This window comes from Elephas maximus, chromosome 14 (genome assembly GCF_024166365.1).
Source record: "Elephas maximus indicus isolate mEleMax1 chromosome 14, mEleMax1 primary haplotype, whole genome shotgun sequence".
NCBI classification, from domain to species: Eukaryota; Metazoa; Chordata; class Mammalia; order Proboscidea; family Elephantidae; genus Elephas; species Elephas maximus.
In genome coordinates, this window is record NC_064832.1 from 95,552,917 (window position 1) to 95,577,063 (window position 24,147).

The 24,147-nt window shown below is 40.1% G+C and overlaps 1 protein-coding gene across 9 annotated transcripts in view; it reads left to right on the forward strand.

Moving 5' to 3' along the window:
* PDS5B (PDS5 cohesin associated factor B) overlaps positions 1–24,147 on the forward strand; it is a 201,112-nt gene that overhangs the window by 53,118 nt on the left and 123,847 nt on the right. For 8 of the 9 annotated variants that reach the window (XM_049853418.1, XM_049853416.1, XM_049853415.1 and 5 more), the window contains 5 exons: positions 14,445–14,571; positions 17,639–17,842; positions 21,031–21,117; positions 21,231–21,328; positions 22,248–22,374. In XM_049853418.1, the coding sequence (XP_049709375.1) occupies positions 14,464–14,571; positions 17,639–17,842; positions 21,031–21,117; positions 21,231–21,328; positions 22,248–22,374 (624 nt within the window). In that variant the 5' untranslated portion in view covers positions 14,445–14,463. Of the gene's footprint in view, positions 1–6,032; positions 6,558–14,444; positions 14,572–17,638; positions 17,843–21,030; positions 21,118–21,230; positions 21,329–22,247; positions 22,375–24,147 lie in introns of those variants that run through there. The other variant, XM_049853417.1, reaches the window with a different exon arrangement.

A 24,147-nucleotide genomic window follows, 5' to 3' on the forward strand; every position in this document is an offset into this window, starting at 1 on the left:
CTGTAACGCATTTTTCTTCTTGTTTTCCAACCGTTCTTGATTCTCCTGTTTTCCTTCCTGCTCCCGTCCCCACATCAGTACAGGTATTTCCTCAAGGTTCAGGCTTGGTGTCTCAGCTACCCTACACACTTCTTTATTGATCTTGTGACCCACAAAAGGAGCCCTGGTGGCGCAGTGGTTAAGCGCTTGTCTGCTGACCGAAAGGTCAGTGGTTTGAACCTATCAGCAGCTGCTGGAGAGAAGGATGCGGCAGTCTGCTCCCGTAAAGATTGCAGCCTTGGAAACCCTACGGGGCAATTCTGCTCTGTCCTGTATGGCCTCTGTGATTGGGAATCGACTCCACGGCAGTGAGTTTGGTTTTTTTTTGGAAACCCACAAAGCGTCTGCTACAGATGGTCCTCAAATATTTTCTGGCCTTGACTTTTCCTCTAGAATTCCAGGTCCACGCCTCCAGTTACATTCTAGACCAAACTTAATTTTTCCTGAGACTGATCTCTCTCTGGTTTTCCCATCTCTATTAAGATGAAGGCAGAACTTTTTTTATAGTTTGTTCATTGCATTCCTAGTGCTTAGCACAAGTATAGCTCATGAAGCAAATTCTCAATAAATATTTAAATAAATGACTTTTCAGGAACAAAGGCTTTGGATCTTTGTATTCATCTTCTACTTCTCTGTTATTATAATCATTCATAAGTCTTTGAATCATTTTCCTTATTTTCCAGTCGTTACTTGCAGTCACTACTTCATACTTGGAATTTTGCAGTAGTTTTCTGAATTTACCGCATCAGATTTCTCCTGTATCTAGTCAGTATTGCTTGTTGTAGCCACAATTCCTCAATATAGTTCTGGCCATTCATTCAGCAAATATTTCCGGAGCACCTACTGTGTGCTAGATTCTGTAACAGACGTGGATATGCTAACTTTGTCTAAGGAACTCACAGCCTAGTGGGACAGACAGATGTAGAAATAAGTACATTGTGATGCATGCCAATGGTGGTAGGTCAAAGTGTGCCTTAGCTGTGGAGATCAGGGAAAGTTTACAGGTAGACTTGAGTTGTGACTTTAAAGTCCATAAAACCAAAGCCAAACCCATTGCTATCAAGTTGATCCCGACTCATAGCGACTCTTACAGGACAGAGTAGAACGTCCCCCGTAGGGCTTTCTAGGCTGTCATCTTGATGGAAGCCAACTGCCACATCTTTCTCTCGCAGAGCGGCTGTTGGGTTCAAACTGCTGACCTTTTGGTGCCTCTGACAGGGGTCAGTATGTCTTACTCTGAGGAAACAACTATTTCAAACCTCTGCTTACAGAACATGCTTACAAAACTAAAGTGCAGACTGACGGACCTGCCTCTTTCTTGGCTCTTCCATCTCGGCCTAGATAACTCTTCCATCTTAGCTCCCTTTACTACTTCCGCTTTTTCGTCCAGTCACACTTCTGACCAGTACCACATTCTGAATTTTCCTATCCGAGATTTGTTCAAATTGTTTTCTCTGTTCTTTTGTTCCACATATTACTACCAGTTTGCCCCCATCCACTTACTGACGGGAGCCTCCCTTCAATCTTTTTTCGCCCCAAGCTGCTGCTTTTTTTGAGAGTTATTTATTTATTTTCATTGTACTTTCCATGAAGGTTTACAAAACAAACTAGTTTTTCGTTAAACAGTACACATATCATTCTGTGACATTGGTTAACATCCCTACGACATGTCAACACTCTCCCTTCTCAGCCTTGGGTTCCCTATTACCAGCTTTCCTGTTCCTTCCTGCCTTCTAATCCTTGCCCCTGGGCTGTTGTGCCCCATTAGTCTTGTTTTCTTTTACGGGCCTGTCCAGTAAATGGCTGAAGAGTGAACCTCAGGAGTGACTTCATTACTGAGCTGAAAGGGTGTCTGGGGGCCATACTCTCAGGGTTTCTCCAGTCTCTGTCAGGCCATCAAACCTGGTCTTTCTTTTTTAAGTTAGAATTTCTGCATTTTTTCTCCAGCTCTGTCCAGGACCCCCTATTGTGATCCCTGTCAGAGCAGTCCGTGGTGGTAGCCAGCCACCATCTAGTTGTACCGGACTCAGTCTGGTGGAGCCCATGGTAGATGTGGTCCATTAGTCCTTTGGACTAATCTTTCCCTTGTATCTTTAGTTTTCTTCATTTTTCCTTGCTCCCAACCAGGTGAGACCAGTGGAGTATCCTAGATGGCCTCTCACAGGCTTTTAAGACCCCAGCCAGTACTCACCAAAGTAGAATGTAGAACATTTTCTTTATAAACTATATTATGCCAGTTGAACTAGATGATCCCTGAGACCATGGTCCCCACATCTCTCAGTCCAGCAATTCAGTCCCTCAGGGAGTTTGGATGTGTCTGTGGACCTTCCATGACCTGCCTTCTGCAAGTTTTGCTGTCTTCCCCAGTATTGTGTCCTGTCTTACCCTTCACAAAAGTTACCACTTATCTATTGTCTATTAAGTGTTTTTCCATCTCCACCCCTCGCCTCCCTGGTAACCATCAAAGATTGTTTCTTTTTGTGTGTAAACCTTCTCATGAGTTTTTACAGTAATGGTCTCATACAATGTTTGTCCTTTTGTGATTGACTTGTTTCCTTCAGCATGTCCTTCAGAGTCATCCATGTTATGAGGTGCATCACAGATTCACCATTGCTCTTTATCGTTGTATAATACTCCATTGTGTGCATGTACCATAGTTTGTTTATCCATTCATCTGCTGATGGGCATCTAGGTTGTTTCCATCTTTTTGCTATTGTGAACATTGCTCAGTGAACATGAGTGTGCATATGTCTATTCATGTGACAACTCTTATTTCTCTAGGATATATTCCTAAGAGTGGGATTGCTGGATCATATGGTATTTCTATTTCTGGGTTTCTAAGGAAGTACCATATCCTTTTCCAAAATGGCTGTATCATTTTGCATTCCCACCAGCAGGGCAAAAGGGTTCCAATCTCCCCGCAGCCACTTAAACATTTGTTATTTCCTGTTTTTTGTTTTTTTTTTCGGTTTGTGCCAGTAATGTGGAGGAGGGGGGGTGAGATGGTGTCTCATTGTGATTTTGATTTGCATTTCTCTGATGGCTAGTGATTTCCTCATGTGTTTGTTGGCAGCTTGAATGTCTTTGGTGAAGTGTCTGTTCATTTCCTTTGCCCATTTTTTTAATTGGATTGTTTGTCTTTTTTTTTTTTGTGGAGGTGTTGGATTTTCTTTTGGATTTTAGAGATTAGACCTTTGTCTGATTTGTAATAGCTAATTTTTTTTTCCCAGTCTGTAGGTTGTTTTTACTCTTTTGGTGAAGTCTTTTGATGAGCATTAAGTGTTTAATTTTTAGAAGATCCCAGTTATGTAGCTTATCTTCTGGAGTCTGTGTGTTGTTGGTTGTGGTTTGTGTCCTGTTAATGCTGTGTATTAGGGCATCTAGTGTTAATCCTATTTTTTCTTCTATAAATTTCATAGTTTTTGGCTTTTTATTTAGATCTTTGATCCATTTTGAGTTAGTTTCTATATATGGTGTGAGGTATGGGTCTGTCTTGGTTATCTAGTATATCTAAGAGAAATACTACAAGTGGATGACTTTAACAAAGAAATTTATTTATTCTGTCACAGTCTAGTAGGTTGCAAGTACAAATTCAGGGCCTAGCTCCGGGGGAAGGCTTTCTGTCTTTGTCTGCTCTGGAGGAAGGTTCTTGTCCTCAGTCTTCACCTGGTTGAGGAGCTTCTCAGGCACAGGCACCCCAGGTCCAAAGGACATGCTTTGCTCCTGGTGCTGCTTTCTTGGTGGTATGAGGACCCCAACTCTCTGCTTGCTTCCCTTTCCTTTTATCTCTTGAGAGAGAAAAGGTAGTGCAGGCCACATCCCAGGGAAACTCCCATTATATTGGATCAGGGAGGTGACCTGAGGAAGGGTGGTGTTACAGTCCCACCCTAATCCTCTCAATATAAAATTAGAATCACAAAATGGAGGACAGCCACACAGTACTGAGAATCATGGCCTAATCAAGTTGATACACACATTTTTGGGGGGACATAATTCAATCCATGACAGGGCCCTCTTTGATTTTTTTTGTAGATGGACATTCGGTTTTGCCAGCACCATTTGTTAAAAAGACGTTTTTCCACATTTGATGGACTTTAGGCTCTTGTTGGAAACCCTGGTGGCGTAGTGGTTAAGTGATATGGCTGCTAACCAAAGGGTCGGCAGTTCACATCCGCCAGGGGCTCCTTGGAAACTCTGTGGGGCAGTTCTACTCTGTCCTGTAGGGTCACTATGAGTCGGAATTGACTCGACAGGACTGGGTTTGGTTTTTTGGGTTTAGGCTCTTGTTGAAGATCAGGTGACCACAGGTGGGTGGATTTACATCTGGGTTCTCAATTCTGTTCCATTGGTCAATGTATCTGTCATTGTGCCAGCACCAGGCTGTTTTGACTACCATAGCTGTATAGTAGGTTCTGAGGTCAGATAGTGTGAGTCCTCCTACTTTATTCTTCTTCAGTAGTGCTTTACTTATCTGGGGCTTCTTCCCTTTCCATATAAAGTTAATGTTAAGTTTTTCCATCTCTTTAAAGAATGTTGTTGGTATTTGGATTGATATTGCATTGTATTTGTAAATTGCTTTGGGTAGAATTGTCATTTTTGCAATGTTGAGTCTACCTATCCATGAGCATGGTATGTTTTTCCATTTATGTAGGTCTCTTTTGGTTTCTTGCAGTAGTGTTTTGTAGTTTTCTTTGTATAGGTCCTTTTACATCCCTGATTAGGTTTATTCCTAAATATTTTGTTATAAATGGTATTGTTTTTTTGATTTCTTTTTTGTCATTCTCTTTATTGGCTTATAGGAATTCAGTTGAGTTTTGTATGTATATCTTGTATTGTGCTATTCTGCTGAATCTTTTATTAGTTCCAGTAGTATTCTCATGGAATCTTTTGGGTTTCCCATGTATAGTATCGTATCATCTGCAAATAGGGAGAGTTTATCTTCTTCATTACCAATTTGAATGCCTTTTATTTCTGTTTCTTGCCTTATTGCTCTAGCTAGAATTTCCAGCACAGTGTTCAGTAGAAGTGGTGATAAAGGGCATTGTTGTCTTGTTCCTGTTCTCAAGGGGAATGTTTTCAGCCTCTCTCCATTAAGAATGATGTTGGCTGTTGGTCTTGCATAGCTGCCCCTTATTATGTTGAGAAATTTCCCCTCTGTACATATTTTATCGAGAGCTTTTATCAGGAATGGTGTTGGACTTTGTCAGATGCCTTTTCTGTGTCTATTGAAATGATCATGTGATTCTTTTATTTATGTGGTGGATTGTGTTGATTGATTTTCCAATGTTGAACCATCCTTGCATACCTGGTGTGACTCCTACTTGGTCATGGTGTATTATTTTTTGACATGATGCTGAATTCTCTTGGCTAGAGTTCCGTTGAGAATTTTTACATCTATATTCATGAGACATATTGGTCTGTAATTTTCTTTTTATGTGGTGTCTTTGCCTGGTTTTGGTATCAGGGTTCTGCTGGCTTCATAGAATGAATTCAGAAGTATCGCTTTCTTTTCTGTGTTCTGAAATAGTTTGAGTAGTACTGGCATAATCTCTTCTCTGGATGTTTGGTAGCATTCTCCAGTGAAGCCGTCTGGGGCAGGGCTTTTTTTTTGTTGGGAGTTTTTTTTTTATTACCTTTTTAATCTCTTGTTTTGGGTCTATTCAGATTTTCAGTATTATTTCGTGTTAGTTTGGGTAGGTAGTGTGTTTCTAGAAATTTGTCCATTTCCTTTAGGTTTTCAAATTTGTTGGAGTGTGGTTTTTCATAATACTGTGTTATGATCCTTTTTATTTCAGTTGGATCTGTTGTAATGTCCTCCATTTCATTTCTTATTTGGGTTATTTGCGTCCTCTCCTGTTTTTCTTTTGTCATTTTGGCCAGTGGTTTGTCGATTTTGTTGATCCTTTCAAAGAACGAACTTTTGGTTTTATTGATTTTATTGTTTTTCTATTCTCTATTTCATTTATTTCTGCTCTGATGTTATTATTTGCTCTCTTCTGGGGCCTGTGGGCTTCTTTTGCTGTTCTCTTTCTGTTCTTCACGTTGTTTTGATTTTGTCCCTTTCTTTTTTGGTGTGTGCATCTATTGCTATAAATTGACCTCTTCCCTGAGCTTCTTGTTTCTTATTACTGTTAGGATAATTTCAGAATCTACTTTGTTTTAAAGATTTAGGGGGATGTCTTTCCCTTGGTAGATTTTGAGACCCATCTTAATCATTTTGTTGTACAGTCACTGCTAAAGTGTTTTGCGAGTAATAAGCCCTTAATAACTTTTTAACCATGTTGTTGTCATCGTTAGGTGCTGTCAAGTTGGTTCTGACTCATAACGACCCTATGCACAACAGAATGAAACACCTCCCGGTCCTGTGCCGTCCTTACAATTGTTGTGCTTGAGCTCATTGTTGCAGCCACTGTGTCAATCCACCTCGTTGAGGATCGTCCTCTTTTCCACTGACCCTGTACTCTGCCAAGCATGGTGTCCTTCTCCAGGGACTGATCCCTCCTGACAACATGTCCAAAGTATGTAAGATGCAGTCTCACCATCGTCACTTCTAAGGAGCATTCTGTTTGTACTTCTTCTAAGACACATTTGTTCGTTCTTTTGGCAGTCCATGGTATATTCAGTATTCTTCACCAACACCACAATTCAAAGTCCTCAATTCTTCTTCTATCTTCCTTATTCATTGTCCAGCCTTCTCATGCATATGAGGTGACTGAAAATACCATGGCTTGGGTCAGGTGCACCTTAGTGTTCAAGGTGACATCTTTGCTTTTCAACACTTTAAAGAGGTCTGTTGCAGCAGATTTACCCAGTGCATTAGCCAGTGAAAACCTTATGAATAGCAGCGGAACATTGTCTAAATTACTTTAGCTTTAGAATGGGTTTTAATATCCGGTAGAACAAGTCTTCACTTTTATTTTTTCTTCTCTTAAGTGTCTTGGCTGTTCTTGGCTTTTTGCATTTCCATAGAAATTTTATTTTGTTGTATCTACACATATAACAACACATAACATTTTATTGATTTCCACCTGTGCACTTGAGTGATATTGTGTTTGTCAAATTGTGCACCCTTTTCACTCTCTTTTTCCGAACGATCCCAGCATTGTTAACATACCTGCGGTGCACTCCAAGCTAAGAACCCCTCTCTCCCCCTCCCTCCTGCCCCTGCAAACCACTAATCACTTTGGGTTTTTGTGTATTTGCTTATTTCACATAGGTAATATCATATAGTATTTGTCGTTTTGTGTCTGACTTACTTCAGTCAGCATCAAGTCCTCAGGGTTCACCTATGTTTTGGCATGCATCAGGACTTCATTCCTCTTTATGGCTGCTTAGTATTCCATTGGGAGCCCTGGTTAAGAGCCTGGCTGCTAACCAAAAGGTCAGCAGTTTGAATCTACCAGCCGCTCCTTGGAAACCCTGTGGAGCAGTTCTACTGTGTCCAGTAGGGTCGCTATGAGTCGGAATCCACTTGATGGACCTTCAGTCGTTTCCACCTTTTGGCTCTTGTGAATATTGATGTTCATGTGTCTGTGTTGCTGCTTTTAGGCCTTTAGGGTATATACCTGGGAGTGGAACTGCTGAGTCATATGGTAATTTCGGAAACCCTTTGGGGGCAGTTCTGCTCTGTCCTAAAGGGTTGCTATGAGTCAGAGTCTACTCGTTGGCAGTGTTTTGTTTGTTTATGGTAATTCTATGTTCAACTTTTTGAGGAGCCACCAAATTGTTTTCCTCATTGGCTGCACCATTTTACTGTCCCGCCAGCAATGGATTGAGGGCTCCAGTTTCTTCACAGCCTCACCAACACCTCGTGTTTTCTGTTTTTTTTTTCAATCTTTGCCATTCTTACAGGGAGGAGATGGTAACTCATTGTGCTTTTGATTTGCATTTCTCTAATGGCTAGTGACTGAATATTCTTTATGTGCTTATTGGCCATTTGAATATTCTCCTTGGCGAAATGTCTGTTCAAGTCCTTTGCCCATTTTTGGGTTGAGTTGTTTGTTTTTTTGTTGTTAAGTTGTGGAAGGATTTTATAAATTTCGGATCTTAGAACTTTATCAGATAACCAAAAACCAAACCCACTGCCGTCGAGTTGATTCTGACTCATAGCAACCCTATAGGACAGAGTAGAACTGCCCCATAGAGTTTCCAAGGAGCATCTGGTAGGTTGGAACTGCCAACCTCTTGGTTAGAAGCCATAGCGCTTAACCACTATGCCACCAGGGTTTCCTTATCAGAAAAATGGTTCCAAATTTTTTTTCCCACTGTGTAGGCTGTCTTTTCACTTTTTTTTTTATTGTCTTTTGATGAGCAGAAATATTTAATTTTTATGAGGACTCATTTGTCTATTTTTGTTTTTTGCTGCTCGTGCTTTTGTTGTCCTCTCTGATTTAAAAATTAAAAAAATAAACTTGTTGCCCTCTATTCAGTTCTGACTCATAGCGACCCTATAGGACAGAGTAGAACTGCCCCATATGATTTCTAAGGCTGTAAATCTTTCTGGAAGCAGACTGCCTCATCGTTCTCCTGTGGAGTGGCCAGTTGGTTTGAACTGCCAACCTTTCGGTTAGCAGCCAAGCATTTAACCATTGTGCCAGCAGGTCTAATTCATCCTGTCCGATAGCCCATCACAGAAACCTGGCCCCCACTTTCCTGCATTTTCCTCTATGAATTTTATGCTTTTAACTTTCAAATTAAGGTCATTGATCCATTTTGAATTTTTTAAAAGTTTGTTTTTTGTTTGTTTTTGAGAATATATACAGCAGAACATACACCAGTTCAACAGTTTCTACATGTACAATTTAGTGACATTGATTAAACTCTTCAAGTTGTGCAACCATTCTCACCCTCCTTTTCTGAGTTGTTTCTCCTCCATTAACATAAACTCACTGCCCCCTATGGTTCCTATCTATTCTTTTGAGTTGCTCTTGTCAGTTTTATCCCATATATATCCTTAAACTAGCAGAATGCTTAAGGCAGAGCTTTTAAAATAATCGAGCTAAACTGTTGTTTGTTTAAAGAAGATTTCAGGGGATATTTTTGGTTTAAGGTGTAAAGATTATTTTAGGGCAGTAGTTTTGGGGGTTTATCCAGCCTCAGTTGCTCCAGCATGGCTAGATTCAACAAGAATTTGAAATTCTGTTCTGCATTTTCCCCCTTTTGATCAGGATTTCGTTTATGGAATCTTTGCTCAAAACATTCAGTAATGGTGCTAATAGAGCTGCTAAGTCATTGGAAAGTGCAAACAGAACAAAACAAAATTAAAAAAAAAATTCAGTAATGGTAGCTGGGCACCATCCAGTTCTTCTGGTCTCATGGCAAAGGAGGCAGTTGTTCATAGAGGCAATTAGCCACACATTCCATTTCCTCCTGCTACTCCTGACATTCCTTCTTCCTCGGTTGTTCCAGGCAAATAGAGACCAATTGTTGTGCCTTGGATGTCTGCTTGCAAGCTTTTAAGACCGCAGACACGGTGCAATGAACTAAGCAGTAGAACAGAAGCACTAAACACGATATTAGGCCAGTTAATTCGGATCTTCCATGAAAACATGACCCTTAACCTCTAAACCAAGAAACCAAATTCCACGAGGTGTTTGGTTGTCCATACTTAGCCCCAGCAGCTGCTCTTTTCGCTTTTGTAGCTGTAGATGCATCTGTCACATAACACTTGCCAGTTTAACTCTTTACAGCTGTAGAACTGATGGACATCAATTACATCAATCGGCTGTGCAACCCTACCCTTAATCTGTGCAATGTTTCCATCAACATGAACAGAAACTCAGCGCTCCATAAGCAGTAACCTCCCCTTTCTCTCTCCCCCTTGCCTCTAAATTTGGAGAGATTTTCTGTCTTTATGGTATGTGAGACTTCTAATAGTTGAACATGGTACCTCTTCATTTATTCAGGTTTTCTGTAATTTCTATCAACAAGGCTTTATAGTTTTCTTTGTAGAGTTGCACCTTTTGTTACATTAATTCCTAGGAAGTTTGATTTTCTATATAAATTATATTTTAAGAACTTTGAATACTAGTTTATATGAATATAATTTATTTTCTAAGACTTTTTATTTCAGCTTAATTATAGAAACTGCAAAAATAATATGTAGATCTCTTGAGTTCTTCACCATCTTCACCCAGTGGTGAGATTTTATATAACAAATATAATGCAGTTTATTACAATAATACAGTAGTTACAATTATTGTAATATAATAATATATTGAGAAAAGTATACAAATTGTCTGTCCAGCTTATATATAGCAATGTGTATCTCTCTCTCTCTGTATATTTAACCAAACCCATTGCTGTTGAGTTGATTCTGACTCACAGTGACCCTATAGGACAGAGTAGAGCTTCCCCATAGAGTTTCCAAGGAGTACCTGGTAGATTTGAACTGCCGACCTTTTGCTTAGCAGCTGTAGCACTTAACCACTGGGCCATCAAGGTTTCCGTGTGTGTGTGTGTGTGTGTGTGTGCGCGTGTGTGCGCGTGTGTGCGTGTGTGCGTGCGTGTGTGTGTGTGTGTGTGTCTCTGTTCTGATGACTCTGTTGTAAGTTAGTTCTGTACAACTGGAATACCTTATTTTGTTTTTAGTTTTCATTATTATTGCCCTTTTATTATCAGTATCTCTATAAACCTGATCTTTTTTTTTTTTTTTTGTATGTAAGCTTCAGGTTTGCAATTGTATTCTTTCCCTGTATTGAAGATGACATTTTGCTGCCTTTTGGGTTACGTTATTGGTGTTGAGAAGTCAGCTATTAGCTTAAATGCTGTTCCTTCCAAGGTGATATGTCTCCTTTAAGATTTTGTTTATTTTCTGGAACTGATATTTTAAATTTAATCCAGTTGGGCTTCTTGAATTTGTGGGTTGATATTTTATAATAACCTCCTCAGATATTGGCCTCTGCCTCCTTCCTTTTCTTCTGATACTTCTGTGAATTACAGATTAGAGTTAGACCTTTCTACCCTTCTTTCTGTATTTTCAGTTGTTAAGTATCCCTGTGCTGTTTTCTATGGGGTGAAGTTCTGTTCTGAAATACGTGACGACACTGTAGTCGTGAGTGGTAATTGACTAAATGGCAGCTGGTTTGGTTTGGTTTGGTTTGTTTTTGCTTTGTGCTGTAGCCTGAATAATTTCTTCTGACTTGTCTTCCAACTGACTAATTCTCTCTTAGCTTTTTCTAATACATCTATTCATCACATTATCCGGCATTTTGTATTTACAACAATAGTAAAAAATCTACTGCCTGGCTATTTTGCGCATTAAGGAGTCAGTGGCACAGTGGCAATGGTACTGGAGTGTCGCCTCCCTTGAGGAGGGTCTCCAGGTGACCTTCAGGAAACTGGGCTCTGCTGCCCTACACCTTCCCCTTCCTCCTGCCAGTGGGGGTGCTGTGTCCAGCTGCCACACAGGGCTGGCCTCCCCTGTGGCCACAGCCTCCAGGCAGATATGCAGGCTGCACCGAGCCAGCAGGCACCTGTTCTTGGTCCCCAGCTCCTGTGCAGCCAGAGGCCCACGGCTCAAAATTGCTGTGGGGTGGGAAGGGAGGAAAGAAAGGGGTATCAGGGTGTTTGGAAGAAAGCGTGCGAGTTTAATGACATCCCGCAGTGAACCGAACTGGGCCTGAAGCCTCTGCCTCAGTGAGGCTGGGTGCATGGCCAGGCTCCCAGGGCCCTCGCAGGAAACGCCAAGCCTCGATGACTTGCCAGGCCCCGAAAGCAGAGCAGGCTCTGGGGTCATGAACGCAGGGCATGCCGGGGTGGAAGTGGAGCCCTGGAGGTGGCTCCTCAAGGGAAGCTCTGACCCAGCAGAGGAGGAAGATGAGGTGGTTAAGCCATGGGCCCTCCAGTCACACAGCCCAGCTTCATCCAGCCTTGTCTCCTTCAAACCTCCTTCTCTACAGAGGAATAATCCATAAGTGGACTTGTCATGGAAACCCTGGTGTCACAGTGGTTAAGTGCCATGGCTGCTAACCAAGAGGTCAGCAGTTTGAATCCACCAGGCGCTCCTTGGAAACTCTATGGGGCAGCTCTACTTTGTCCTGTAGGGTTGCTAGGAGTTTGAATCGACCCAACAGCAATGAGTTTGGTTTTTTTTTTTTTTGTACTTGTCAAAGTGTTAAGCACATCAGTAAATTGTAGCTGTTAGTATTTCTATGATCATATATTCTAAATTAAAAATCAGATAAATGGGTGATCTGAAAACAGAAAAAAAATTCCTTCCTTTTTGCATAACACTGATTTTTGCATAGCAACCTTGTCTTTTTTTATTTTATTATTGTACATTAGATGAAGGTTTACAAAACAGACTAGCTTCTTGTTAAATGGTACACATATTGTTTTGCGACATTGGTTACCAACCCCACGACACATCAACACTCTCCCTCCTCGACCATGGGCTCCCCGGTATGAGCTTTCCTGTGTCCCCTCCTGCCTCCTAGTCCTTGCCCCTGGGCTGCTGTGCCTCTTTAGTTTCATTTTGTTTTATGGGCCTGTCTAATCTTTGGTTGAAGGGTGAACCTCAGGAGTGACTTCATTACTGAGCTAAAAGGGTGTCTGGGGGCTGTACTCTCAGAGTTTCTCTAGGCTCTGTCAAGCCAGTAAGTCTAGTCTTTTTTTGTGAGTTAGAATTTTGTTCTATGTTTTTTTCCAGCTCTGTCCAGGATCCTCTATTGTATTCCCTGTCAGAGCAGTCAGTGGTGGTAGCCCGGCACCATCTAGTTGTAATGAACTCCTTCTGGTGGACGCTGTGGTAGATGTGGTCCATTTGTCCTTTGGACTAATCCTTTCCTTGTGTCTTTAGTTTTGTTCATTCCCCCTTGCTCCCTTGGACAGATGGGGTGAGACCAGTGGAGTATCTTAGATGGCCTCTCATAAGCTTTCAAGACTCCAGATGCTAATCACTAAAGTAGAATGTAGAACGTTTTCTTTATAAACTGTGTTACGCAGTTGCACTAGATGTTTCCCAAGACCTTGGTCCCCACAGCCCTCAGCCCAGTAATTCAGTCCCTCAGGGAGTTTGGATGTAAGACCTTGTCTTTGGAACTTAACGTGCTAATAAGTGAGGAGTGGGTGTATGCTGATAAACACATTCATTGAACTTTTAATTCCATTTATTGTTTTTCGTTTTTAGAAGTTCTTGATTTTTTCAAATCTTCTAATTTACTCTTTATATTTTTAATTTCCTGCATATATTTTTAGACTCATCTATTATTTCTTTAAAATTATTAGTATTGTATAACCTGTTTGGTAGTTAGAGCACCTGAAGGCAGTGCGAGTGTTCTTGGTATCTCAGATCTTCACTGGTTCTTGCTTACAGTGCTTGGTTTTCTTCACCAAAACCAAAACCAAACCCGTTGCTGTCAAGTCTGTTCCGACTCATAGAGACCCTATAGGACAGAGTAGAACTGCCCCATACGGTTTCCAAGGAGCACCTGGTGGATTCGAGCTGCCGACCTTTTGGTCAGCAGCCGTAGCTCTTAACCATTATTCCACCAGGGTTCCCGTTGGTTTTCTTAGCTGGTTGGTTATTTTGGCTGGGTTCTGCCCAGCATTCTTGAAACATCATATGTGGATATTCTTTGAGACCTTGGGTGAAGGTGCCCGCTTCTAGGCAGACCGTGAATTTACTTGTTAGGTGCTTGGGAGTACTCCCAGTTGGGGATCACTAAGTCATGTCTTGAGGTTCTCTTGGACCACTTAGGACATCTGAACCGTAGCAAATGTGTAGGCCCATGGCTGAAGCTAACTAGCTGTTTCTCCCCCGTGTATCCTTTATTTCCCTGTATATAACCCTTTATTGCTCTGCTTAGTGCCAAGGCAACCTTCTCTGTTGTTCCCTGCAGGCTGGGGGAGGGCACATGTTGAATTGTGGTGTACCCTTTCCTTTGCAGGTGTGTCTTTTTTTTGGAGGGGGGAGGGAACGTAGTGTTCCTCATTAATGTCAGGAGGGTCTCTTAATATAAATTCTTACCTTGACAAGTTCAGATGTGCTTTTGTCTCCCTTTCCCTATGAGACCCCCAAAACTGAACTCTAGGTTTGCGTAGGCTTAGGAAATGCAGTTAGGGTGTACATAGGGCTCTAGTGCTCCACTCACTTCCCTGAGCTCCTGCTTTCTCTTAGATTTTGGCCTGACTACCTTGTGATGCCTTTAAGAATTTTTGGATTTTTCCTTTTTTTTTTGCATAGTAGTTTTTTTTTTTTTAGTTGAAGGCTTAGTATAAATGGAAATGAAAATAGAGAATGAATTTTTTTTTTTTTAATTTTGGAAAATGCTGAATAATTTTCATTAATTAGATAAATATATTACTCTAAATTATTTTGGGGGGCACAGGTTGCTTTTTATGTTTATTTTGTATGTAGTATGTGTGTATTTTCTGGTTTACATCTAATAGTTTTCTTGTTTCAGGGGTAAAAATATTTCCATCATGGCACATTCAAAGTCACGGACCAATGATGGAAAAATTACTTATCCTCCTGGTGTCAAGGAAATCTCAGATAAAATATCTAAAGAAGAGATGGTCAGACGGTTGAAGGTGAGTAAAATTGGGTTTCAGTTTTTGGATATCTGTTTAGGGTGGGAGCATCCCGTGGAAATCACACGGGGAGGGGAGTGTACCTTGCTAAACCAAACCAAACCCATTGCGGTTGAGATAACTCTAGCTCATAAAAAAAACAGTTGCTAGGGCAACTTACAAAACAAAGCAGCAAATGACAAATGTCAGAGAGAGGAGCTGAGAGAGTAGAGGGGATGAGGGAACAGTAGGGCTTCCTTGGCGATCGGTTAACGCCGGAGCCACTAGAGAGATGAAGCAAGATTTTCTAGGACCCCAGTACTTGGTGTGAAGAACCAATCCACAGTACCCTTCTTGTCCTTTTTGTTTGTGGAAAGTTACCTCCCTTCTCCGGTATCACATTTATTTTATAGGAGCCACCATTTTAATCTGAGAAGGGAAGCTTTAAGCCTGTACTGAGTGATCAGGCTGTATTTCACTTTATTTTGGAGGAAGGCCCAGGAGTTGTCCTTTTAGCTTCTCGCTTTGCTTGTGACTTGCGGCAGTAGGTGAAGATTGATGGTGAACTCCTCTAGGTGAGACCATCACTCACTGCACGGGAAGGTCTCTGTCTGTCTGGATCCCTCACCTTTCCCTTCATGCAGTACTAGTCCTGTGAGCAGATGGCTGAAGGAGAGAATGTTAGGCTGATTTATCAGTTAGTTTGGATGATGTTTATCTATTTTTGAGCAGTTTTTCCCCTTGTAGGTTGTATCTACATAGACGTTTATGTTGCTTGATGTGTTGTTACTGTCTTGGATTTCAAGACTGGAAAACTTTCCTTAATTAGTCTTTGAAAGCCAAGGAGTTTTAAAACAAAGTTCTGTTTTCCAGCAAATGATTGATCTACAGGGTCTATTTTTATAAAAAGACTAGGATCCTAATGCAGTATTGTAAATTTCACATATAAAGTCTTAGTATTTTTGCATAAAGTATTAGAATGTCAGATCTTAGATGTGTATTATTCAGAGGAAAAGATGTCTCTGAACAGATTAAATTTGCCAATAGGTGGATATTTTATCTAGTTGGGAACATGTGTGTATTTAATTTAAAAGTTAAGCTATAAACCTCTTATATATGACATTTAAAATTTTCTGTGTATTTACATTACCTTGATGTTTTGAATTTTAGGAAATGAATACATTTGTTTCCTCAGATTTGTTTGTATTTCAGAAATGATATCCCTGTTATTTGCTGAGAAATTAAGCTTGAAAACAGAATTTATAGTTACAAGCTGATGAGTGTTTCTTGTGTTTTAGAGATGTTTTTTATTTACTTGATTTACCCAGACATCTTCTTTACTTCTGAGGACTTGTAGTTGAGTTATTAATGAGCTTTATGACACCATCTGAGTTGTAGACAGTGGTAAGGAATCCAGTGTTGCTTGCTGTCTGGCCCTTGAGCAAACTTTGTTACCAGGCTTGGTGGAATTATTCCCACCTCGCCCACACATGGTGTTTGTAGTATGCTTTTGTTACTTTGTAGACTCTTATGCCTGGTAGTAATCTGTTAAATATACTTTTTCCTAATTTACACTTTCTACTATTTTTAGCATCGTTTTTAGAAAAATCTGAACAGGATTGTCTGTGAGGTGATAGTTGACTTTGGAGATGTACAAGTACATGTGTAAGCTGTGAGTTACAACAGCTTGTTCACCTGTGAGCTGATGTGGTTTATGTAATTTCCAGTTTTTCCTGTAACATTCAGAACATACTTAATCTCTCAGTTTTTTTGAAGAGATTCTAGAAAAACAAATAGTTCTCTGCGCCTAGATCTGGTTTTTCTTCGTCACCTTTCATAATCCACCAAGGCCATCAGAACATACACTTGAAAAGTAATAAATTTAAAAAGTTAGGAGACTAGTCTTGAACATCGTACTCTTAAACTAACAGTGCCAGACAGGAGGGATTTGTCGACTGCTGGTTCCGGCACCTGGCACGGTAGAACCGAGGGGCCTCTGTGTGAGGGACAGTGCTTTCCAGGGCTGCTCTGAGAATTCACTAAGAAATGGAGCAACTCATTACTCAGAAGTCTGGCTCTACAGCGGAGAGGAAATCCTTGCAGCCTGTGGTATGGACGGTGGTACTGGCTGGCCAGCCCTACTTGTTGCTTAGTATTTGCAGCACCACCTAGTGGCTGCTATGTGGGCACCCTTTCTATGGCATTGTAATTAAATGTCAGTTCCTGTCAAATTAGGCAGTTCTGTGAAGTCTTGTTTGAAGTAGGAAAAGTACCTTGTTCACATTGCTCAGGCTGAGACCATCATAGTGACTTCTAATGCTGAGATTAGAGAACACCGTTCTCACAATTCAGGCTCTACCATTGCTTTCCATCCCACTCCTTTTATGTAAATATTTTTGGAAAAGGCATTTCCTGAAGCTTCCTTCTGCCACCCCATGCATGCCGTTGAATCCTGCCAGTGAATTGTTCATATCATATTTTCCTTTACTGTGCCACAGGAAGTCCTTGCTCGGTGCTATGATACTCGCTTCATGGTAGCTGTCAAACGTTTAGGGCTGCGTCTTGGACATCCTTCTGGAGTCTGCGTCTGTAGTTCGTTTTAGCTAGCATATAAACCACGTGTCTACAGTGGTTATGGCTCAGACGGAGAAACCTGAATTGTCACCCTAAATCTTTCGTTAGAGGTATACTTTTTTTTTCTAACGAAAGGATTTGAAATATTATAGAAAAGGAGTGCTGTGTTGAGGAAGGAGTACTAGTTTTAGTAGTCCAGTTGTATAAGTGAGACCAGAAATATCAAGAAATACTAGAATTCTTTCAGTAGTGACCATTGCATATGGCTAATTTTAAACATAAATCTAGTTAGCAGATGTACATGAATGAAAAGTATTTGGCTTAGTTTTTAAAAGTTGTTTACCCGTAGCCTTAGAAGGATCTTGTTTGCGCAGATGAAGACTTTGGGGGAAAATGAAAGTGTGTTTGTTGGAAGTTAGCCTTTTGCAATTAATACGGCCCTGATTTCAGATGACTCTTTTTTACATGGAACGTTTCATTATTTGATGGAGATTTTCTTTCTTTTTTTGTGTAGATGGTTGTGAAAACGTTCATGGATATGGACCAGGACTCTGAGGAAGAAAAGGAGCTTTATCTAAACCTCGCGTTACATCTGGCTTCAGACTTCTTCCTCAAGCATCCTGATAAAGACGTCCGCTTGCTTGTAGCTTGCTGCCTAGCTGACATTTTCAGGATCTATGCTCCTGAAGCCCCTTACACATCCCCCGATAAACTAAAGGCAAGTACTGATTTCAAGAACTACCAAGACGGACTGACAGCTTCATTGTCTCTCTAAGACGGAAGTTAAAATATTTGGGTAATTGCTTTGGGTCCATTGTCATCAGCTGCAGCAATCTTTTGTTAAACAACTTCTGGTTTTTTAGAGCTTACGTTTGAAAATGTCTTCTGGTCCTCAGCATAAGTAGTACATTTATGTATTCCATGCTTGTAAAATCGTCTTCATTGCCTCTGTTTTCTTCAGTGTCACTTGGTAGGCAGTTGCTTTTTCCTTCTGACAGTTCATACTGAAGACCGTGTTCCTTACTGAAGAGAGAGTAAGCCCGTGTAAACCTGTATTTATAGTACATGAACTCTAATTCATTTAACGAAGGTCTGCTGTGGATTGTTTCGAAGAAAGTACAACGAACAAAATTTTAATGGAAAGATAGAAAAGACACGTAGTATTTGGTAATGGTGGTTGTAAGTAAAGCCGTCTGAGCACAAAACTTGTAAAAGATGAGGAAGGAAGGGGTCTAGCAAGATTAATCAATTTGGAAAAATGCTGGTACTGGCATGAAATAATGAGTGCCATGCAGGAAGATACTGAGTGTTTATAAGGCAGGCTAAGCAGGAAATTAAGACAACAAAAACATAATTGTGGAAATTGTAGGTTAGAGAATGAGCCCATAGGAAGATTATTAATTCAGTGTGCAAACATGGCAGAAAATTTAGGTTTATTTCATGAAACAAATATTGATGTTAGTTATGTATCTGGAACTGGGTTTATATCTACAAACAAAGCAGATACGATTCCTGGACTTACGGAGCTGCTGCTCGATCATTGGAGTGAGGAACCAAAATTCAGGTGTGGAATGCCCAAGCTGGCTTGAGCATGCCTGTTCTATAATTTTGATTGGTGAAAGAATTTCAGGATGAGGGAGGTGTAGAGAGTGTGGGAGAGCAGGAGGGGGCGGTATTTGTCATTTAAAAGTGGAATTGAATTGGAAGAGTTGAGAATGGCCAGCGACTTAAAAGTAGATAACATGAGTTGGTCCATGCAGTTGTGTACCCAGGTGTATCACTTGATTTCTAATTGCAAACTTCTAATTTTGAGGTCCTTAATTGGCTAAGGAAGATTGTGTTGGGCTGATGGTGGGCAGCGGCCCCTCCTCACTAGGTGTCTTGGTAGCCCTCTCCTGAAGAAAGAGGTCTGACTTTAGACGGCAGCTGCCCAGCTCTTCTACTTCTCTTGTGGATTTCTCTGTTTGTATAGCCATCGACCAGTGTTAAGGCTAAAAAAAAAAAAAAAAACCTACAGATCCCTGTTCTATTTGTAATAGTATGTTTTCTGAGAATATTGAAGAGCTGAAATTAAATCAGGGTCTTTGTACATTATGGCATAGCTTAATTAAAATTCTGAAGTATCTAATTTTTTTGTCACTAGCTCTTATTCTAAAGGACGTTTTTTGGCTGGGGGCAAGTAGTATTTAAAAATTGTTGATCTTGAGGGTGTTTTCTAAATATTTATGGAATAGTTTTCTCTTTCTTTTGATTTTGTTAACATCAAGGTGATATTTTTCATTGTGATAGAAAATTATGACACCTTAATCTTCACCTTTCCACTGTCAGCTTGTTATTGTCATTCAAAAACCTTCCTTTTACACGTGGCTAAGTGTGTAGAATCCCTAGCATGTGTTAGGAATTTAGGTGAATAATTGTTGGAGAGGTTAGAAATGAGTGACTGTTGTCTGTCCATCTCCAGAGAGAGTCTCTGTCAGTTAGCCCAGGGAGGGTTCCTTCACGGAGGGCACACTGTCCACTTACAACTCTCAAAGGAACCGTCCTGCGAGGGTGCTTTTCATAGAATGTTGAAAAGCAGCTCAGTCATCCGTATATTAGGTTTCTCTCTTTCTCTCTCACTCTCATACCCACACATGCTTGCTTATTATTTTACTTACAAGCAAGCGCATACTGTTGTTTTTAGGTACCATTGAGTCGGTTCCGACTCCTAGTGTCCCCAGGCACAACAGAATGAAACACTGCCTGGTTCTGCCCATCCTTAAAATTGTTGCTATGTTTGAGTCCATTATTGCAGCCACTGTGTCGGTGCGTCTCACTGAGGGTCTTCCTCTTTTTTGCCGAACCTCTACTTTACCAAGCATGATGTCCTTCTTCAAGGAGTGGTCCCTCCTGATAACATGTCCAAAGTGTGTAAGGCAAAGTCTCCCCATCCTTGCTTCTAAGTATTCTGGCTATACTTCTCCGAAGACAGATTTGTTTATTCTTCTGGCAGTCCATGGTATATTCAGTATTCTTCGCCAGCACCGTAATTCAGATGCATCAGTTCTTCTTCAGTCTTCCTCATTCATTGTCCAGCTTTTACATGCATAGGAGGCGATTGAAAATACCATGGGTTGGGTCAGGTGTGCCTTGATTCCTCAAACCGTGCATATATATATATATGTTTTTTCTCCTCTTTTTTTTTATTGGTGACATGCTTCCTTGTAGAATTATCTTTTCTAATTTTAAGCCCTTTTCAAACTTTGCAAAAGCATCATTTACATTTTTTCCAAAACCCATTTCCATAAAAACTTACTCCAAATGACATTGAACCTAACTACCCAGATACGAAGGGATATGTACTCAAAAATCAAAAGTAAGAGATGGGATGGATTGAGAAATGTAGGGAAAAGCGGGTAAATGTCGTGATTAGGTAGGACGTGTGACAAGTTGTCTTTTAAGGGTCCTTTTTAAAATTTCTAAGCTTCTGTAATCCGTTGTCTTTATTTGGCGATTTCGTTTTGGAATTTTAAGGTTCTGAAACGCCACCCTTGGTGTATGATTGCTGTATATCTTGCTGTTCCGGCAAGCCTGATCAGGCCTCAGTCATTGCAGCATCTTTTATTCTAATAATAGCTAACACAAATTTTAGTCGACTTAGTTTCAGGTCTGTTTGTTAAACTTGATGTAAGATGAAGTTTTTCTTTTTCTGCTTGGAGATCATTGTAAATGATGTACTGTTTTCTTGTGAAGGAGAGTAAGATATTTATTATTACTAATGTCATTCATATGAATGTGAAGAAACCAGTGTTCCCCTGGTTTTTGACCGTTGATGATATTGACATGTGAGTGCTGAGTTTAGAGATTCAGTGTATATTTTCATTTAGTATTGATAATCTAAACAGTGCTTTGTCTTTTCTTTTTAAGGATATATTTATGTTTATAACAAGGCAGTTGAAGGGGCTAGAGGATACAAAGAGCCCACAGTTCAATAGGTATTTTTATTTACTTGAGGTAAGCAGTATATCTTGAGATAACAAATTTAAAACTGACTTTTGTGCTTGGATATTTTTACTAATTAAAGTGTTTACCTTTCACCTTTTTTATTTTTTTTACCTCATTTATAGAACATTGCTTGGGTCAAGTCGTATAACATATGCTTCGAGTTAGAAGATAGCAATGAAATTTTTACTCAACTATACAGAACATTATTTTCGGTGATAAAGTAAGTTTATTTTACTGTGTAACATTTAAAAAATATAAAAAATGTCTGACATAGGTGAATTCACATGAAGCATATTTGTTATAAGGAGCCCTGGTGGCGCAGCGGTTAAGGGCTTAGCTGCAAACTGAAAGGTTGGCAGTTTGAATCCACCATCCTCTCTGTGGGAGAGAGATGTGGCAGCCTGCTTCTGTAGAGATTAAAAAAAAAAAAGCCACTGCCATCGAGTTGATTCCCATTCATCGCAACCCTGTGTTGGAAACCCTATCGGGCAGTTCTGCTCTGTCGTGTAGGGTTGCTATGAGTTGGAATTAACTCGACGGGAGTGGGTTTTTTGTTTTGGTTTTTTGATGTTTGTTATAATGGATGGAAGGCTAAGAATTCAAACTTAAAGAATTCACTTAAAATCATTTTCATAGATTTTAAAAAATAAGTAGAATTTAGTTTTGGATTTTAAGGAATAATTGGTCAGAAGAATGGCACAAAGCAATTTACAGCCAATATAAAATATTTTTGTGAATCGTGTTGCTATTTTTTAAAAATCTTTTAATAGATATTTTGATTCCCTAATTCATGTGAATATTTGAGCTTTTTTGGTATTAAAAAAAATATTTTTACACTTTGACATTGCCATTTGGCTTTCTAAATTTAAGGAAAAAATACAGTTACATTTGATTTAATCACTTGATTGTGATTAGAGAATTGTGTTGAAATTAGGGAAAAGTAAACAGGAAATGTAGTTCAAAATATATTTTTGATATTATTGTAAGATTTGGGAGAGAAGCTTTTAATGAATATATAGCAAATGTTTAATGTATTTATCTCATTTTTTATAAAGTGTAATGCTTGTCAGTACATCTTATGATTAAATACTTGCAGATTTCAGGTACCCTTCAAGTCAAATATCTATTTTGAATTTCAGCAATGGCCACAACCAGAAAGTTCATATGCACATGGTCGACCTCATGAGCTCTATTATTTGTGAGGGTGATACAGTATCTCAGGAGCTTTTGGATACAGTTCTGGTAAACCTGGTACCTGCCCATAAGGTAAGTACCAGTATAGACTGAAATGTGTCTAATACCCACAAATATTCTGGTCTAGAATTTGTATTTAAGTTCTAGATACAGTTTATCCCTGCTTTTACCTTAGTTCTGGGGAATCGTTCTGTTGACTCATACTAATAAATATTTACTGTGTTTAGTGTTTAAGAAAACACTATACACTTACATTAGTCACCAATTAAGTGAGCAGAAGAAGTGGTAGATTTATTTCATAAGATAAAATATCTGTAACAACTCAGTTTCATGTAGGACGTATTTCAGGGGATGCATTAATAGCTACTTAGATGCTATTAGGAAACCCTGGTGGTGTCGTGGTTAAGTGCTATGGCTGCTAACTGAAAGGCTGGCAGTTCATATCCACCACACACTCCTTGGAAACTTTATGGGGCAGTTCTTCTCTGTCCTATAGGGTTGCTATGAGTTGGAATGACTCAGCGACAATGGGTTTGGCTTGGTTTAGATGCTATTATAACTTTATATATTGTGTTTTATGAAGGGTTAAAAACTACCTTGTTCAAGACTGCATGCCAGCTGATTCAGCAAATAAAGGAGTAAAGGAAGAAAGAAAATTTAAATAAAAATATTAGGAAGCTAAGTGTGTCTTCAAGTCCCTTGAACTTACCCTTCGTCTCCTAGGTTGTGGTTAGAATTCAGCAGAGGAAGCCATTCAGCATAATTCCCAGAGATGGCAACATTTGAACCTAGTCCTGAAGGTTGGGTAGAAAATTCACCAGGCAGACGAGAGATGGAGGAAAGGAGCAGAGGAAGATGTTCATTTCAGTTGAGAAAATAGCACATGCAAAGATAAGGAAATATGAAAAAATTGTGCAATGAAAGAACTATAAGCAGTTCGCTTTGGTGATTAAACAGGAACGAAAGCGAGAGTAGCAGAAGATAGGACTGCAAATGAAGACATGAAAAAACCATACTAAACCCGTTGCTGTAGAGTTGATTCTGACTCATAGCGACCCTATAGGACAGAGTAGAACTGCCCCATAGAGTTTCCAAGGAGTGCCTGGTGAATTTGAACTGCCGACCTTTTGGTTAGCAGATGTAGCTCTTCACCACTGTGCCACCAGGGTTTCCAAATGAAGACCAGCGGTCAGATAATGAAGACCCCTGCAGAATTGTATCAAGCAGTTGGGTTTTATCTCTTTGGCTGTAGGGAAATGATTCAGTGGAGGGATGTAGTTGTGTAGGTGTTATAGAAAGATAATTTTAATATAAAAGATGGCCTGGACTTAGGAGAGGTTGGAGGTACAGGTGGCGTAGCACTCAAGAGCTACGGCTGCTAACCAAAAGTTTGGCAGTTCACATCTACCAGACGCTCCTTGGAAACTCAATGGGGGATTTCTGCTCTGTCCTATAGGGTTGCTGTGAGCTGGAATCGACTAGATGGCAACGGGCTTGGTTTTTTTTTGTTTGTTTGTTTTTTGGGTTTGGAGTATACATACCAGTTGGGGATATCCTGCAACCGTTTAGGGCCTTAAACAGGGACAGATTACCCAATAAGCAAGGTATGCACAGGCTTATTTGTGCTTACTTACTCATCTGTGGTGCACAGTTTCCCATGGGTTTCACCATATCTCTGATGTGATGAAAAATAGGTGAAATTGTGCTGCACTACAGATGAGTAAGTAAGCACGATCGACTTGATGACTATGGATGGTTTTCCGTCGACTTTAATCACAGGTCACGGTAGTACTAAGAGACCCCTTAAGGGATCTTTTGTATTTCAGGCATGCTTGATCTTACCTC